General features: G+C 36.8%; 1 protein-coding gene across 2 annotated transcripts in view; it reads left to right on the top strand.

Annotated features, from left to right (window-relative positions):
• Nucleotides 1-19617, top strand: part of FAM151B (family with sequence similarity 151 member B) — a 37186-nt gene extending 17569 nt beyond the window's left edge. For both annotated transcript variants that reach the window (XM_040622137.1, XM_040622136.1), the window contains exons 5-6: nt 2172-2307; nt 19334-19617. In XM_040622137.1, coding sequence (XP_040478071.1) covers nt 2172-2307; nt 19334-19493 — 296 coding nt within the window. In that variant the 3' untranslated portion in view covers nt 19494-19617. The remainder of the gene's footprint in view (nt 1-2171; nt 2308-19333) is intronic.
• Nucleotides 19618-19629: the final 12 nt, after the last annotated feature.

Genomic DNA, 19629 nt, shown 5'->3' with positions numbered 1-19629 from the left:
AGATCACGACCCGAGCAGAAATCAAGAGTCAGATGCCCAGCTGACTGAGCCACCCAGGCACCCCTTATTTCACAGATTTAGAAAAGAGTTATAAGTTTATAGTCATGCAAATACAGCTTCTGTTAGCAATCCCTTTTTCTAATTATAAAGATGCAGTTTTTCAGATTTTCAAGGAAAGCACAACATTGCCCTTCTTTCATGAGGAATTTAGCTGCTAAACTAACATATTCACATCAGTTTTCTTCTCTCTCTCTTTTTTTTTAAAGATTTTATTTATTTATTTGACAGAGAGAGAGGCAGCGAGAGAGGGAACACAAGCAGGGGGAGTGGGAGAGGGAGAAGCAGGCTTCCTGCTGATCAGGGAGCCCCATGTGGGGCTTAATCCCAGAACGCTGGGATCATGACCTGAGCGGAAAGCAGATGCTTAATGACTGAGCCACCCAGGTGCCCCCACATCAGTTTTCTGTAAAAATATTCCTTTATTGACCAATACTTTTTAGAGCCTGTTTTTGATAGAGGCTGTTATTTATTTATTTATTTATTTATTTATTTATTTAGCAAGGGAGGGGCAGAGGAGAGGGAGCAAGAGTCTCAAGCAGACTCCATGCTGAGTGCAGAGCCCAACGTGGGGCTCAGTCCTACAATCCTGAGATCACCACCTGAGCAGAAACCAAGAATCGGGTGTTTTAACCCACTGCGTCATCCAGGCGCCCCATAGAGGCTGTTATTTTGAAAATATAATTTTTTTTTTTTTTTTTTTTTAGAGACAGAGTGAGAGAAAGGGAGGAGGGGCAGAAGGAAAGGGACCAAAAAACTCCCAAGCAGAATCCACATCCAGTGCAGAGCCTGACAAGGGGCTCAGTCTCACAGCCCTGAGATCATGACCTGAGCCGAAATCAAGAGCTGGTTGCTCAACCAGCTGAGCCACCCAGGTGCCCCCCAAAATATAAATTTTTTTCCCAAAGTTTTTATAAACAGGCAAGTGTGTTTTCCACAGTCTCTTAACATGACTTAAAACCCATATTTAAAAGTCATTTTTGGGACACCTGGGTGGCTCAGTCAGTTAAGCATCCAGCTCTTGATTTCAGCTCAGGTCATCATCTCAGGGACATGGTATCAAGCCCCATGTCATGCTCCATGCTAAAAGCATGGTCTGCTTGGGATTCTCTCTCTCTCCCTCTGACCCTCTCCCAACTCGTGCACATGCTCTCTCTCTAAATAAATAAATAAAATCATTAAAAAAAAATGAAAGTCATTTTCCCACTATTTCTACTTTAGGTAAAATGTATAAATAGTTTGGACTAGCCAAAAACTAATCATGAAGATAATTATTTCTTAAACATCTACTACCTGGCAGGCATCTTTCTATTGGAAAAAATACTTAAGTAACACAATAGAAAATATAAGATTATTTATTTACCTTTTTAAAAGGATTTTATTTATTTATTTGAGAGAGTCAGAGCAAGCATGAGCAAGGGGAGAAGCAGAGAGACAAGCAGACTCCCCAATGAGTGCGGAGACCGAAATGCTCGATCCCAGGACCCCGAGATCAGGACCTGAGCCTAAGGCAGATGCTTAACCAACTAAGCTGCCCAGATACCCCGGAAAATCTAAGTTTATAGAGAATATTAATGAGGCAGATAGGGGCACCTGGGTGGCTCAGTTGGTTGGGCCGCTGCCTTCAGCTCAGATCATGATCCCAGTGTCCTGGAATCAACCCTCATTGTGCTCCTGCTCAGTGCGGAGTCTGCTTCTCTCTCCTGCTCTTGAACTCTAGCTCACTTTCTCTCTCTCCCTCTCAAAGAAATAAAATCTTAAAAAAAAATATATGAGGCAGATAGCACTAAGGAAAGAGTCTTAGAATCTTTAAGACAAATGTAGTGTCAAGATGTGCTTTTGTGTGCTTGAGAGATTAGTAAAACCTTTTTAATATTTTATTAAATTTGCTCTAGGTCACTTGTGGCATGATTTTAGACTTGATTTTTTGTCTCTATTTTCCATTCAAACTATTTTCATTTATTAATTGGTATTTTAATTCACTCTGAATCCAAATGGAACTTTATATAAAATACCTATAAATTACCTACCCATAGGTAATTTAATTTAGTTTTCTATTTAACTGACTTTTAGGATTCCAGGTAGAAAAATTGAATTTCTTTCTTTCATTTCAGGTTACAGCTGGACAATGGTGAAAGAAATGGAATGTATATGTAAGGAGCTAAATCAGCCTGTAACATTTCCTGTCAGAGCAGCATTAGTCAGGCAGTCTTGTTCTCAATTACTTTGGCTGTTAAAGAAATCAAACAGGTATGTGTAAGTTTAACAAAATAGCGTATGCATGTGAGTATGTGTGAGAAAGAGACAGAGGATGAAACTTACTGTGTAAAGACAGTATGTGGGGTTGCCCGGGTGGCTCAGTTGGTTAAGCAGCTGCCTTTGGCTCAGGTCATGATCCCAGGTCATGGGGTCGAGCCCTTCATCGGGCTCCCTGCTCAGCAAGGAGTCTGCTTCTCCCTCTGCCTCCCCTCAACACTTGTGTGCGCACGCGCGCGCTCTCAAAAATAAATAAATAAAATCTTAAAAAAAAAAAAAGTAAAGACTGTGTGCGAGGAAAAATGGAGGTAGAGCGAATGAGCACTGATTGTGTAAGCAAACAGACTCCCTTACTTGAATGAAGCTCCTGATGAATCTTTGCTTACATAACATCACGTCTTTCACTTCTATTCCTCACAAAGTTTTTGAACACAATAGGTACCCTGTAAGTGTCCTTTTTCTGTTATGTTATACATTCTCAAAAAAGTTTTAAGTTGATAAAATAGTTTCTCTTTGAATTCTATGTTAATTTCAGGAGTTTTTTCCATATAAAAATTTTATTATTTCAGTATGTAATAAAAATTAGTTGGACCATCTTTAAATATCAAAAGATAATATAAGTGTACAGATATTGAAACAATTTTGATAACTATCTTTTTATTATACTAGTCACTAGGACAACAAGGAAAATCTAGAAATAAACCCAAATCTATCATGGAAATTAGTTTAGGAAAAGCTAGCATTTCAAATCATTGGTGCAAAAGGTCAGTATGGTATGTGAGAACAGGCCAACTGTGCAGTAAAAACAAAACTGGCACCTTTCACTAATCTTTCTTCCAAAATAAATGCCAGATGAATTAAAGACTTGAAAATCAAATATTAAACACGTAAAGAAAAATATGATATTTTATATAGTTTCAGAATGGAGAAGACCTTTCTTAGTAAGACACAAAATCTAGAATCTATTGTTGCTGCAAAGTTACCAGAGAAAGAACTCTAATATTAAAAAAAAAAAAAATTAGTTTTACTTGAGCTCAAATTGAGATAGCTACCTGGGAAATGCAGGGAAGAAAGTGTTCCAGAGAATGAACGGGTTTACAGGGTTATATACTTTTTTACATCTTGTAAAAGCTCAAAAGATTATAGATTAACATATAGGCAGGAATTCAAGGAGCAGGAGTATTGATCCATATTTCAAGGACAAGGTGGTTTTCCTTTAGGCTACTCATTCACAAACCAGATGGACAATGCACGCACGGCAGGCCATAAATCAGGCTTTGGCTTGAACAAAGTTTATATACAGTCATGCTGACTTAGAAGGAAATCTAAAATGGCTTCCCTTGTATATCAGGCCTTTAGAGAATTTTTCTCTCACCACTATAAAAGGAAAATTTGAGAGGTACCAGGAAGGCTGAGTCTGTTAAGCAGCTGACTCCTGATTTTGTCTCAAGTCATGATCTCAGAGTTGTGGGATTGAGTCCTGCCTCAGGCTCTGTGCTGCTGAGTGTAGAACCTGCTTAGGATTTTCTCTCTCTCTCCCTCTCCCCCTGCCTCCCCCCTCTGCCCTCCCCTTATGCTCACACATACATACACGCTCTTTCTCTTAAAAAAAAAAAAAAAAGGAAAGATTGATAGATTTGAACACATAAAAATGTAAAGATTCTAGGGATGCCTGGGTGGCTCAGTCTGTTAAGCATCTGCCTTTGGCTCAGGTCATGATTCTGGAGTCCTGGGATTGAGCCCTGCATCAGGCTCCCTGCTCAGCAGGGAGTCTGCTTCTCATTCTGCCCCTCCCCCTGCTCATGCTCTCTCTCTCTCAAATAAATATATAAAATCTTTTTTAAAAAAAGTAAAGATTCTGGTAAAACTATCCTTGATATGTATGTCAGACAGATGTAAAGAGTTCTAATAAAAAATTTTCCCAAATCATCCAGTAAAAAACTCAGTTTGGTAATTCACTATATAGGAAAGAGTAAGAGAAGCAGATATGTGTACATTAAAGAAGTATTCACATTCCTGTGGATATTGAATTTTTACTAAATACCTTTTCGGTTTCTGTGAAAATAATATTTTTTCCAATATCTATCAATAAATTATGTTAATATTTCATAATATTGAGTTATCTTCACATTTCCAGAATAAACCCCACTTGATCATGAAATACATCATTCTTTTAATATACTGCTAATTTTATTGCTAAATTTTAGTTAGGATTTTTGCATTTGGAACTGAGATTGGTCTGTAGCTTTTTTCTTTCTCATTTTTAGGTATAAATGTCATGCACATTTCATTAAAAAAGCTAGGGACCATTCCTTCTTTTTATGTGTTCTGGGATATTAAAAAAAAACATTGAAGGGCGCCTGGGTGGCACAGCGGTTAAGCGTCTGCCTTCGGCTCAGGGCGTGATCCCAGCGTTCTGGGATCAAGCCCCACATCAGGCTCCTCCACTATGAGCCTGCTTCTTCCTCTCCCATTCCCCCTGCTTGTGTTCCCTCTCTCGCTGGCTGTCTCTATCTCTGTCAAATAAATAAATAAAAATCTTTAAAAAAAAAAACATTGAAATGGCCTGCACCTGCGTTTTGGTAAACTATCTAAACCTGATACTTTGAACAAAACTTAATTGTACAGCCTTTTTATTATATGGTAAATGGTCTGTTTTGATTTTCTATCTTTTGGGGAGCTAATTTTGATTTATTTTTCCTAGAAAATTGTTCATCTCACCCAGGTTTTTGCAAGTTTGTTTATACACAGATGGGTAAAATAGCTTCTCATTCTTTTAATTTCTTCTGTTGGAGAGGAAGTATTCCTCTTCCCTTCAAGGTCCTTCTAGCTGGACTAAATAAATATGACACGAATTAACAGGAGAAAATCAAATTTAATAGCATACCTTCAGGGAATCCATTCTGAGGTGGAAATTCCGAAGAGTGTGAGGCAACATGAGGCTTCGAGGAGCTGAGTAGGAAGGTCTGGTCTAAGGATACAAAGGGGAGAAAGACCATTAGCAGGAAGGTGAGAGATATTTGGAAAACAAGTGTTGCCCTATTATGTAGGTAAGTTGCTTAGGTTAAGAGCAATTTCTCTTAATAGCTCTCTTCATGGTACAAGCTGGCTGTTGAGGGGGATGTAAAGAGATTTTCCTGTATCTGCTGGGGTTTTGTTTGTTTTTTTACTCAAAATAATGTTTGTGCCAAAATGGTCCATCTTGGGTTGGCCTGTTCTTGGCCCCTACACTTCTATGTCTTTATTTCCTTATTTTATTTATTTGAGCTTTTCCTCTTGTTTCTTGATAAAACTAGATAATGGATTTATCTCTCTCTCTCTCTCTCTTTTTTTTTTAAGAACCAACTCTTAGATTTATTCATGTTCTTGATTAACAATTCACTAATATCTTTTATCTTTTAAAATTATGTTTTATATAGCTTCTTATAATTTCTTGAGTTGGATGCTTTATTTACTTTCATTTTTATATTTATTAACATATTTATGTTTATTAATACAAGTATTTAAGACTATTCTTTTTTTCTCTGACCACTGCTCTAGCAGTGTCCCATTGTTTCTTTTGTGTAGGTTTTCATTATTGTCAGTTTGTAAGTATTATACATTTGTGAGTTTTTCCTCAAAAGTTGTTTTAAGGGAAATTTTTTATGTATCTATTTTTTTTTAAATTTTGGGTTTGTTAATAGTTTCTAGGTTTATTGTACTGTAATCAGATAACATCTTATTTTACTTCGTAGATTTTATTAAGGGCTTAATATATAGATATTTGTATAAGTTCATGTATTATATGAGGATATAGTTTAGCTGTTATAATAGAAACCTAAATTAACAATAGCTTAAACAAGTCTAGTTCTCTCTCACATAGCTGGCAAAGCACAAATAATTCAGGGCTGATTTCATGCCTCCACAAGTCAAGGACCCAGAATGCTTTTATATTGATGCTTTGCTTTCCTTAGAATGTTGCCTTCATCCATATGGTCAGATTGATTACTGCCACATCTGAGTTTCAGTTGGTGGTGATGAGGGAGCAGAAAGCTAGCTGAGGACAAAACACAAGCTGACTCCCACAAACCCCGTCCCCCCCACCTCATGGGATATGTGTGACATTCCTCAGGCACTCCTAGCTGCCCTAAAGCTAAGGGAAGGAAAAACAAATGGTTAACTTATAGAGATTATAGTCCTACAAGACAGGAGTCTCCCTCAGTTTACAAATGACTTAGTGATTTACAAGAAAAAAAGCATTTTTATCAATAATCTAACTTCCAGAAGGAAATGCAGATAAAATTAAATGTCCTTAGAATCTGCAGCCCATTCACAAATACTTGAGTAGGCAGAATATAATGTTCCTCCAGGAAGCTCCCAACTGTGTTAATGTTAATGTCTTATTAGAGGGAAAAACAACCTTAACTTGACAATGGCAAGGCCTCCGGTATCCTTTAGGTCCTCTTTAGCATTTGAAAATTCTTTTGAAAACCTCTCTTTTCCTTACCTCCCCCCAGCTCCCAAGTATATAATCAGCTACCCCTCACAACGCTGGTGCGGCAGCTCTTTCTGCCCATGGGTCCTATCTCTGTTCTTTAATAAAACCACCATTTTGCACCAAAGATGTCTCAAGAATTCTTTCTTGGTTGTCAGCTCCAAAACTTATCCCACCAAACCTCACCCATATTCAAAAATTCCATCAGTACTAAGGAGGGAAAAAAGAGAAGTTCATGGCATGTCTCTTCCCTTCAAGGGCGTGACTAAGTTTCACACCTTCTCTCCTCTTGATGAGGTTGTGGAATATAGGTGAGGTTCAGTGGGTCTTGAGATCCCTTGGTGCAAAATGGTCGTTTATTAAAGAACGGGGACAGGACCCGTGGGCAGAAAGAGCTGCTGCCCCGGGTTGTGAGGGGTGGCTAATTATATACTATGGCGTTGGGGGAAGGTGAGGAAAAAGGGAGGTTGAGAAAATACTTTAATATCTTAAAGAGGACTCACAGGATACCAGAGGCCTGGCCATTGTCAAGTTAAGGTTGTTTACCCCTCTAGTAAGGCATTAACATAAAGATAGTTGGGAACTTCCTGGATTCCTAGAAGTTTCTGTCTATGGTCTGCAGGTTGTAAGACATTTAGTTGTATTTACATTCCCTTCTGGAACCTAGGTTATTTATTTATTTTTTTTAAAGATTTTATTTTTATTTATGTGACAGAGAGACAGCCAGCGAGAGAGGGAACACAGCAGGGGAGTGGGAGAGGAAGAAGCAGGCTCCCAGTGGAGGAGCCAGATGTGGGACTCGATCCCGGAACGCCGGGATCACGACCTGAGCGGAAGGCAGACGCTTAATGACTGTGATACCCAGGCGCCCCATGGAACCTAGGTTGATAGAAATGCTTTGTTCTTGTAAACTTCTAAGACATTTGCAAACTGAGGGAGACTTAGGTCTTGCAGGATTGTGGTATCTATAGGTTAACTATTTCTTTGTCCTTTAGGGCAGCCAGGAGTGCCTGAGGAATGTCACATATATCCCATGGTGGGGGGGGGGGTTCGTGGGGTGTCAGTTTCTGCTTTGTTCTCAGCTTGCCTTCTGTTCCCTCATCACTCTTACAACTCATTTGCTATAACTTAGTCATTTGCCTATACCTAGATGCTAGTGAAGCTGGGAAATGTTGCTGTTATTCTGTACAATCTTGTGTCTAGTTAGAATTCAGGGATTTGTTGTGTAAGAAAGGAAAATTAATATTGGAGTAAAACTACTAGTTTATAACACATTAATGTACATTACTGGTTATGTAATTTAATTCTTTTATGCCTTAATTTTTGCTTACTTTAAAAAATATTTTTAATGTAATTCGTTGTGTAACTAATACATTCACCTGGTTCAAAAACCAAAGAACAGAGAGTTATACTGTGAAAACCCTCTTTCCCATCTATCCAGTCCTGCCCAATCTCACTAACCACAGTTGTTAGTTTCTTAGGTAACCACAGTTAGTAGTTTCTTTATTCAGGTAAGAGTGAATACAAATATAGGTTCTTATTTTCCCCTCCTTTTTAAAGCAGAGGTAGCATATAGCTTCCTTCTGTTCTGTTCTTTGCTTCCCCCCCCCCTTTTACTTAGCAGTACATCTTGGGACTCTTTCCAAGGTAAGCTTCCTTTCTAGGTGCATCATACTTATGTATGTACTATAATATGGTATTTAATGAGCTTCCTATTGGTAAACATAAAGAATGTTTCTAATATTTGATATTACACACAATGCTATAATAAATAATCTTAAAGTGTGCCATTCTGCATGTGTGCAAAATGTCATCTTTAATTTTTTGGCCATTTGCTCTCTTATGGACACTAAGAGAATTAAAGTTTCTGGCTGTTAAGATGTTTTTGTTTCCTCTTCTACCTGCATAGTTTTTGCTTTTTGAAATGTTCATGATATGTTATTTGGTGCATATTCATATCAATTTTACCTTAACGAAGAATTATAAGTTTATTATTAAAAGATCTTCTTGTCCTATTGAATGATTTTTTTTAACCTAAATTCATTGTCAATGAGGAGTCCAAGATGGCAGAGAAGTAGGAGACCTTAGTTTCGTATGGTCCCAGGAACTCAGCTAGATAGCTATCAGATCATTCTGAACACCTATGAACTCAACCAGAGATCTAAGAGAAGAATAGATGCAACTCTACAAAGAGAAAAGTGACCACTTTCTGCAAGAACGACAAGACAGAAAAACTCACTTCAAAAAAGAGAACAAGAGGCGGTACTGACTGTCAGGGACCTAATCAGTGTGGACATAAGTAAGATGTTGGAACTAAGTTCAGAATAATGATTATAAAGATACTAGCTGGGCTTGAAAAAAGCATATAAGACATTAGAGATTCCCTTTCTGGAAAATTAAAGAACTAAAATCTAATCAAGTCAAAATAAAAAAGGCTATTAATGAGATGTAATCAAAAGTGGAGGCTCTAACTGCTAGGATAAATGAGGCAGAAGAGAGAATTAGTGATATAGAGACAAAATGGTGGAGAAAAAAGGCTGAGATAAAGAGAGAGAAACAACTACTAGATCACAAGGGGAGAATTCGAGAGATAAATGATACCATAAAATGAAACAATATTAGAACAATTGAGATTCCAGAAGAAGAGGAAAGAGAGAGAGGGGCAGAAGGTATATCAGAGCAAATTATAATGGAGAACTTACCTAATCTGGGGAAGGATACAGGCATCAAAATCCAGGTGGCACAGAGAACCCCCCCCTCAAAATCCATAAAAATAGGTCAACACTCCGACATATAATAGTGAAACTTGCAAATATCAGAAACAGAGAAAATCCTGAAAGCAGCTCAGGACAAGAGGTCTGTAACCTACAAGGGTAGAAAGATTAGATTGGCAGCAGACCTATCCACAGAGACCTGGTGGGCGAGAAAGGACTGGCATGATATATTCAGGGTGCTAAATGAGAAAAATATGCAGCCAAGAATACTTTATCCAGCTACGATGTCATTCAAAATAGGAGTGATAAAAAGCTTCCAGGACAAACAGAAACTAAAAGAATTTGCCATCACCAAAGCAGCCCTACAAGAAATATTAAAAAGGATCCTGTAAGCAAAGAGAGAGCCCAAAAGTAACAGACTGGAAAGGAACAGAGACAATATACAGAAACAGTGACTTTACAGGTAATACAATGGCACTAAATTCATATCTTTTAATAGTTACTCTGAATATAAATGGGCTAAATGCCCCAATCAAAAGACACAGGGTATCAGATTGGATAAAAAAGCAAGACCCGTTGATATGCCATCTCCAAAGACACCTCCAGATTGAAAGTTAAGGGGGTGGAAAACCATTTATCATGTCAATGGACATCAAAAGAAAGCTAGGGTGGCAATCCTTATATCAGATAAGTTAGATTTTAAACCAAAGACTGTTAATAAGAGATGAGGAAGGACAGTATATCATAATTAAAGGGTCTATCCAACAAGAAGATCTAACAATTATAAATATTTATGCCCCTAACATGGGAGCAGCCAATTGTATAAGCCGATTAATAATAAAATTAAAGAAACACATTGATAATAATACAATAATAGTAGGGGACTTAAACACCCCACTCACTGCAATGGGCAGATCATCTAAACAGAAGATCAACAAGGAAACACAGTCTTTGAATGACACACTGGACCAGATGGACTTCACAGATATATTCAGAACATTCTATCCTAAAGCAACAAAATACACATTTTTCTTGAATGCACATGGAACATCCTCCAGAATAGATCACATCCTGGATCACAAATTAGTTCTTAACTAGTACCAAAAGATTAGGATCATTCCCTGCATATTTTTGGACTACAATGCTTTGAAACTGGAACTCAATCACAAGAGGAAATTTGGAAAGAACTCAAATACATGGAGGCTAAAGAGCATCCTACTAAAGAATGAATGGGTCAACCAGGAAATTAAAAAAGAATTTTAATTATTTTAATTCCAAGAATTTAAAAAAATCATGGAAACAAGTGAAAATGAAAACACAACTGTTCAAAACCTTTTGGATGCAGCAAAGGTGGTCCTAAGAGGGACGTATATACAAGCCTTTCTCAAGAAACAAGAAAGGTCTCAAATACACAAGCTAACCTTACATCTAAAGGATTTGGAGAAAGGACACCAAATAAAGCCTAAACCCAGCAGGAGAAGAGAAATAATAAAGATTAGAGCAGAAATCAATGAACTAGAAACCAAAAGAACAATAGAACAGATCAACAAAACTAGGAGCTGGTTCTTTGAAAGAATTAATGAGATTGATAAACCCCTGGCCAGACTTATCAAAAAGAAAAGAGAAAGGACCCAAATAAATAAAATCATGAATGAGAGAGATTACAACCAACACCGAAGAAATAGAAACAATTATAAGAACAAACTATGAGCATCTATATGCCAACAAATTAGGCAATCTGGAAGAATAGGATGCATTTCTAGAGACTTATCAACTATCAAAGCTGAAACAGGTAGAAATAGAAAACCTGAACAGACCCATAACCAGCAAGGAAATTGAAGCAGTAATCAAAAATCTCTCCAACAAACAAGAGTCCAGGGCTGGATGGCTTCCTAGGGGAATTCTACCAAACATTTAAAGAAGAATTAATACCTATTCTGCTGAAGCTGTTTCAAAAAATCAGGATGGAAGGAAAACTTCCAAACTCTTTCTATGTAGGCCAGCATTACCTTGATTCCAAAATCAGATAAAGACCCCACCAAAAAGCATGAGACTGTGGAACTATTCCAGATTTTAACAACCATTCAAAAAATGCTGCTTTTTTCCTTGTGGTCCAAGAAACTCTCCAAGAACATGCACTGCATTTAGTTTTCATGTCTCATCATTCTCAATCAGTCTGGAATAGGCCCTCAGTCTTTCCCTATCTCATATACTTGACAGTCTTAAAGATGACAGGGCTTTTGTTATGAAAGATGTTCTCAACATGGATCAGTTCGTTATTTCCTCATGACAGATTTCATGCTTGCGTTCTTAGGAGACGCAAGTACTTTCCCTGTCCCAGTTCTCAAATTGGCCACTTCTTTAAGGATGCTTGCCTGATGATAGTGGTGGATGGTATTTTGGAAGTGAAATCTGGGAGTTTAATATGATCATTGCTACTAAAGTGTTATTTCTTCTAGGACATTTTAGGGGACAGAGCTGGTAAATGCTTGTGTGTGTGTGTCTATGTGTGATTACAGTCTGTGTATGTGTACAGACACACACCTATCCATCCATACACACACACGCAAATATATACATCTATAACCATTTCTGTCTGTGTATATATACATATACAAAGCCCTTGGGTTCATATTGATACTTCCAATTTCAACCCAACCCCTTAGGGTTCTTTCTAGCCTTCTCCCCTTCTGTGTTGTGAATTTCTTACTAGACTTACCTGACTCCCATTAATTTAATCTAACAGTCTTTTAAAAGGAGAGTTTAATTTATTTACATTTATTTATAAGACAGAGATGTTGGTCTTGTTTGATCTTGTTTCTGTCATTTTTTTGAACCAGTATACTTGTTATCTGCATAGCTTTGAAAACAGTTCACTGCAGCTGTTTTCTTTGTTTTGTATTTTTAATTATAATTTGGGAGGTTCGTTTTTTCTATTGATTATTTATTACTGTGATTTCACAAAGTATGCTTAATCTGCTTCTTTACAGGTACCTGTTAACTTCTTTCTGTGAGCAGTAATAAAATTTGTGTATTTCTTCACCCCTTTCAGCTAACTTTAGTTGACTTATTGTCTTTTATTGTCCAGTTTTGTTGTATTCAGTGATAAATTGGCTGGCTATAAAATTCCTAGCTCACAGTGCCTTTCCTTGAGGATTTTGAATACATTGTTCCTCTGCATTCTACTGTGTGGAAAAGTGTGAAGCCAGCCTGATTTTCTTTTTGCCCTTATAAGTGTCTTGATTTAGCCCGGGGGTTTTGGGGAGGACAACTGAATGTAGCAAGGGATGTTTTCAGTATATAGATTCAAATGTTCTTTTCTGGAATGTTGCTGTGAGTTATATTTTAAAATACTTGTTCTATTTTATTTGTAAACTATCTTCTCTCTTTCTGGGATTCCAGCTATGAATATTTAGATTTCTGTTGCCGGTCTCTGGTATCTGTTTTTTCTCTTTAGTCTTTCTTTCCTTTCTATCTATTTGGACTTTATTTTTCATGATTTTATGATCTGTCTTCTATATCCCTTACAATATTTTCAGCAATGTCTGTTTTCCCTCGTATATCTTCAGATTTCACTTTATTTCTGTAATAGTATTTATTTCTTTCCTCAAATCTGCCAATTAATGTTTCATCATGTCTTTTATATTGTCTTGCATCCCCTTCCATGAGCTCATACCTCTGCTTTGTGCTCTTTCTTCAGAGAAGCTACTGCATCATGTAAAAAATGTTGGTCATGGCTTTCATCTGCCTTGTGGCATTAAGTTTTATATATATTTCCACTATCTGATAGTTTTTTAAAGATGAAGTTTTTATTTCTCCATCTGCCATTTGTTTATCCTTATATTTTCTTGTACTCTGTTATATAAAACCTCTGCTGATTTTGATTACTGTACTTTAAAGAAAGTCATTTTTTTTTTTCTGGACAGACTACTTGCCCAAAGTGCATATTGGAGAGGGACCAAGACTGTGCTTTATGACCTAGAGAGTCTTTTTTTATTTTTAAGATTGATTGATTGATTGATTCATGAGAGACACACAGAGAGAGAGAGAGGCAGAGGGAGAAGCAGGCACCCTGCTTGATGTGGGGACTCGATCCCAGGACCCTGGGATCATGACTGAACCAAAGGCAGACACTCAACTGACTGAGCCACCCAGGCACCTGACCTGGAGGGTCTTATATGTGAGTTTGTTTAGCCTTTAACTTTTCCCAGTCAATGGAGGTAGGCACTGTAGTATCTCTACGTAAGATCTTTTTTTTTTTTTTAATTTTTTTATTTGAGAGAGAGAGAGAACAGAGGGAGAGGCAGAGGGAGAAGCAGACTCCCTGCTGAGCAGGGAGCCCAATGTGGGGCTCAGTCCCAGGACCCGAGATCATGACCTGAGCCAAAGGCAGATGCTTAACTGACTGAGCCACCCAGGCAACCCTCTAAGTAAAATCTTTGATCTATTGCTTAAATTTTAAATTTTGAGTTTCCACAGGAATAGTCTGATACCCACAACTATGGCTTTTCTGTGTTAACCCTTTCCTTATCTTCATAGATTCATGGGACCAAACCTTATTCACGAAAGCTTCCACTTGTAGCTCAGGGATGCCATTCGCACTGTTGCAGAGTGTTTAGGTAGAATGTGCCCCTCATCTAGAAATACCTTTGGTAGGATTTCTCTGTCATCTACAGACATGGGCAAATTCTCTTCAGTTCTTTACATGCTCTGACCTTCATCTCAGGTCATGATCTTGAGTTCTGGGATCAAGCCATGCATCAGGCTCCCTGCTCAGCGGAGAGTCCACTTCTCCCTCTGCCCCTCCCTCAACTCGTGCTCTCTCTCTCTTTCTCTCCCTCTCCCAAATAGATAAATAAAGTCTTTTTTTAAATAAGAAGCAAGACCAAAAAAATGTTATATACCATATGATTCCATTTTATAAAATTAACAGGCAAAAATTAAACTATACTGGTTAGGGATGGATATATAGGTAGTAAATAAAGAAGAGTAAGAATATGGCTACCACAAAGGTCAAGGTTGTGAGAACTCCAGGGTAGAGGAAAGGTTGTGATCACAGAGTGACATACAGGTACCTCCCAGTGTACTGGCGGTACTCTACTTCTTGATTTGTGTTTTGGTTACACTGGAGTTCATTTTATAGTAATTTGTTAAAATGCATATTTATGTTTTATGCATTTTTCCTATGTATATTTCACAATAAAAAGGGCTTAGAAAATGATACCTGAGAATTGATTTGAATAAATACAATTTAAGGTACCCTGAGGCAATTTTTTTTTCCTATTTGACTTTAAATATAATAGAGGGAGGATTAAAAGAGGCAGAGTAACAGTGGAAAGCTCTTTTTTAAACCTAAATTCATATCTGTGTTTTTTATAAGGTCTGTCACCATGGCATTCAAATAAAGTAATAAGGATGCCATTTTAGAAAAAAAAATACAGGTTTTTTTTAAGTATTATTTTTTGTTTTATTGAGAAATAAATGAAATTACATCACTGTATAAGTCTTCTTTTATGTTTTATTTATTATTAGAAAGAGAGAGAGAGAGACCCGGAGGGAGGGGTAGAGGGAGAGGGAGAAAGAGTCCTAAGCAGACTCCATGCTGAGCATGGAGCCCGATGTGGGGCTTGATTCCATGACCCTGAGATCATGATCTGAGCCAAAACCAAGCATCTGACACCTGACTGTGCCAGTCAGGTGCCCCATCACTATACAAGTTTAAGGTATACAGCATCATGGTTAGATTTATATATATTGTGAAATGATTACCACTGTAGGTTCAGCTAACCTCCATCTTCCCATATAAATACAATAAAAAGAAAGAAGAAAAGGAAAAGGGGAAAAAATTTCTCCTTGTGATGAGAACTCTTAGGATTTACTCTCTAAAAAACTTTCCTATGTAGTCATATAGCAGTGTTAGCTCTAGTCATCATGTTGTACATTACACCCTTAGTACTTATTTATCTTATAACTAAGTTTGTACCTTTGACCACCTTCCTCCGTTTATCTCTCATCACCCTCTACCATTGGAAACTGCAAGTCTAAATCTCTTTGTTTATGAGGGGTTTTTTTTCCTTTTAGATTCTACATATAAGTGAGATTGTACAGTATTGTCTTTTTCCGTCTGACTTATTTTACTTAGCTAATCCCTTCAAGGCCTATCCATGCTGTTGCAAATGGTAAGGTTTCTTCATTTTTTAATGGCTGAATAATACTACATTGTATATATGTATATACCACAACTTTTTTATCTGTTCATCCACTGATGGGCACTTAGGTTGCTTCCATGTCTTGGCTGTTGTAAACAATGCTTCTCTGAACATGAGGGTGTAGATATTTTTTCAAGTTAATGTTTTTGTTTCCTTTGGATAAATTCCCAGAAGTAGAATTGCTGGATCATATGGTAGTTTTGAGGATCCTCCATACTGTTTTCTGTAGTGGCCATACCAATTTATAATCCCACAAACATCGCACAAGGATTCCCTTTTCTTAACATCCACACCAGCATTTGTTATCTCTTGTGTTGTTGATGATGGCCATTCTAACATGCGTGAAGTGATATCTCATGGTGGTTTAGATTCACATTTCCATAATGACTGATGATGTTGAGCATCTTTTTATGTACTTGTTGGCCTTTCATATATCTTCTTTGCAAAAATGTCTATTTAGGTCCTTTGCCCATTTTTAAAATGGGTTATTTGTTTTTTTGTTAATAATTTATTAGTGTAGGGGCTCCCGGGTGGCTCAGTCCTTAAGCGGCTGCCTTCAGCTCAGGGCGTGGTCCCAGAGTGCTGGGATCAAGCCCCACATCAGGCTCCTCCGCTGGGAGCCTGCTTCTTCCTCTCCCCCTCCCCCGCTTGTGTTCCCTCTCTCGCTGGCTGTCTCTCTCTCTGTCAAATAAATAAATAAAATCTTTAAAAAATAATAATAATTTATTAGTGTTAGTTTTTTTGCTCTGAGTTCTTTATGTATCTTGGATATTAACCCCTTATCTGATATGTGGTTTGCAAATATTTTTTCTCATTCCCATTCCAGAGGTTGTCTTTTCACTTTGTTGATGGTTTCTTTTGCTGTGCCTTTTAGTTTGATTTAGTCCCACTTGATTATTTTTTATTTTGTTGCTTGTGCTTTAGGTGTCATATCCAAAAAATCGTTACAAAGACCCATGTCAAGGAGTTTTATTCCTATGTTTTCTTCTTGGAGTTTAATGGTTTCAGATCCTACATTTAATTCTTTAATCCGTTTCAAGTTAATTTTTGTGACTGATGTAAGATACAGGTTCAGTTTCATTCTTTTACATGTGACTATGCAATTATCCTACCACCACTTATTGAAGAGACTTTTTTCTCCATTGAGTAATCTTGGCTCCCTTGTCAAATATTAGTTGACCATATATGCTTGGGTTTATTTCTTGGCTCTTGATCCTGTTCTATTTGTCTATTGTTTTTATGCCACTAACACACTGTTTTGATGACTGTTGCTGTGTAGTGTAACTTGAAATCAGGAAGTATGATGCCTCCTGCTTTGTTCTTCTTTATTAAGATTTCTTTGGCTATTCGGGGTCTTTTGTGGTTCCATATAAATTTTAGGAGAGGTTTTTTTCTACTTCTGTAAAGAAAGCCATTGGAATCTTAATAGGGATTGCATTGAGTCTTTTGGTAGTATTGACATTTTAATATTAATTCTTCCAATACATGAAGACAGGATACTTTTCCTTTATTTATGTCTTCTTTGATTTGTTTCATCAGTGTCTATAATTTTTAGCATAAACATCTTTTACGTCTCGGTTAAGTTTATTCCCATGTCTTTTAGTGTTTTTGATGCTCTTATAAATGAGATAAATTTATTTCTTTTTCAGAAATTTCACTTTTAGTGTATAGAAATGCTACTGATTTTTGTACATTAATTTTATATCCTGCAACTTTACTGAATTCATTGATTAGATGGAACAGGTTTTTGGTCGAGTCTTTGTACAAAATCTATGTACAAAATCATGTCATCTGCAAATAGAGGCAATTTGACTTCTTTCTAATTCTTATACTTTTTATTTCTTTTTCTTGCCTCATTGCTGTAGCTAGGACTTTCAGTACTATGTTGAATAAGAGTGGTGAGAGTGAGGACCCTAGTCTTGTTCCTGATCTTAAAAGAAAAGCTTTCATCCTATCATCATTGCGTTTGGTGTTATCTGTAGACTTGTCATATATGGCCTTTATTATGTTGAGATATGTTCCTTCTGAGCCTGATTTATCGAGTTTTTTCATGAGTGGATATTGAACTTTGTCAGATGCTTTTTCTTCACCTACTAAAATGATTATATGATTCTTTTCTTTCATTCTATTAAATGTGACATATAACATTGGTTGATTTGTGTGTATTGAACTCTTTGTATCACAGGGAAAAATCCCACTTGATCATACTGAATGATTCTTTTGTGCTGCAGATTTCAGTTTGGTAGTATTTTATTGAGAATTTTTTCATTTGTATTCATCGGAGATATTGACTTACAGTTTTCTTTATTAGTAGTGTCCTTTCTGGATTTGGTATCAGGATAATGCTGGTCTTGTAAAATAAATTTGGGCTTGTTCCTTGCTCTTCAGTTATTTGGAAGAGTTGGAGAAGAATTGGTGTTAATTCTTTACATGTTTGGAAAATTCACCAGTGAAGCCATCTGGTTCTGGGTTTTTCTTCATTGTGAGATTTTTAATTGCTGATTCAATTTCTTTACTAATTATTAATCTATCCAGATTTCTAAATTCTTTCCATTCAGTCTTGGTAAGTTGTAAAAATATGGATCTTAAAGTAATTCTCATGTGCGTGTGTGTCTGTGTTTTTGTGTGTCTGTGTTTGTGTGTGTGTGTGTCCTCATCTGTAGCTTAAATTTTCTTTTTGGTTTGCTACATAATGCTGCTGTGGAATAAAATTCAAAGTACATTTCTAGAATGGTGTCACAATCCTTAAGGACAAGGGATGTGTCAACATAGCAAGAACACATACCTTGGTTAGACTATTTCTTATAATTAGTAGAAGAAGTGCTTTGGGGATCTTTTTCCCTACATTCTGAAATGTTCGTGGGGAAAATAAGTGTGAAACTACCTAGCAGCTTTGCATTTTCTTAGGCTCTGATGCAATAGGAGTATTGTAATAGAAGTAATGTCTACTGGAAGAAATAAAAATATACAATTTAAATAACATTAAAATTCTGAGTATATTTTTAACATCCATAATAAATCTGCATATATTATTATTGTTTTTTTAACACCCAGAAATGGATCTAAATTTATTCTGTTTGGCATCCTTAGTGACATCTCTTGGCATTCTTATATCTCATACAACCCCCCCCCCCCAGAAGGGAAAGTGGGACCACTTGTAAGGGAATATGAATGTTGGTAATGCCGGTGACATTTGTGTCTCTTCACAGACCCTGCAGTCATGCCTTTGACTCAACCCAGCCTACTGAAAAAAACCCAAGTTATAGCTGTAGGTTTTGTGTAGGGAACAGATTCCTTAATCAGCAATACGATCTTTTCAGTTTTTTTGTCCAAAATTTGGCCCATTTTCAGTGTTACCAGTCTGGGTTTCCAAAGCCATTTCACATTCCTGTAATTCAGATATAGCAGTTACCTAATTTAGATGATAGCAATGTGATTTTGATGTTCATGAAGGAATGAAACAGGAACTATATGTTCCAGCACTGCTAATTAATTTTTTTGTCTGTGTGAATTTGGGTTAAAGATAAATGAGAGTAACTATTTTTATAGGCTTATTGGAATTCCTCATCACTGTTTCTTATCTTTTACTTTTGACTATAAAATTCTGTTTTATTTTAATGCAGGTACAGCCTGACTATTTGGACTGGGAAAAACGATAACTATTCCATTGAAGATTTATTTTGCATTAGAGACCATTTCGACAAAAAACAAGTTTTCTATGACATCTTGGAACCACAAAATCATGAATTTAAACAAGCCATTGGAATCAAAGTTAATCTCTGAGAAGACTCTTCTAAATTATTTCATGTTTTGGTTTCATAATCCTCTGCTTTGGTCTGAATTAATTACCATATAAATTGTGATGATTGATTTATGCTCTAATTCACCTAATCAAAAAACACTTAGTGCTTACTTTATT

Source organism: Ursus maritimus, unplaced genomic scaffold (genome assembly GCF_017311325.1).
Source record: "Ursus maritimus isolate PB19 unplaced genomic scaffold, ASM1731132v1 scaffold_5, whole genome shotgun sequence".
In the NCBI taxonomy this organism is placed as follows: Eukaryota; Metazoa; Chordata; class Mammalia; order Carnivora; family Ursidae; genus Ursus; species Ursus maritimus.
The sequence above is the reverse complement of the archived record's forward strand: the minus strand, read 5'-3'. Positions and strand labels throughout refer to the sequence as shown.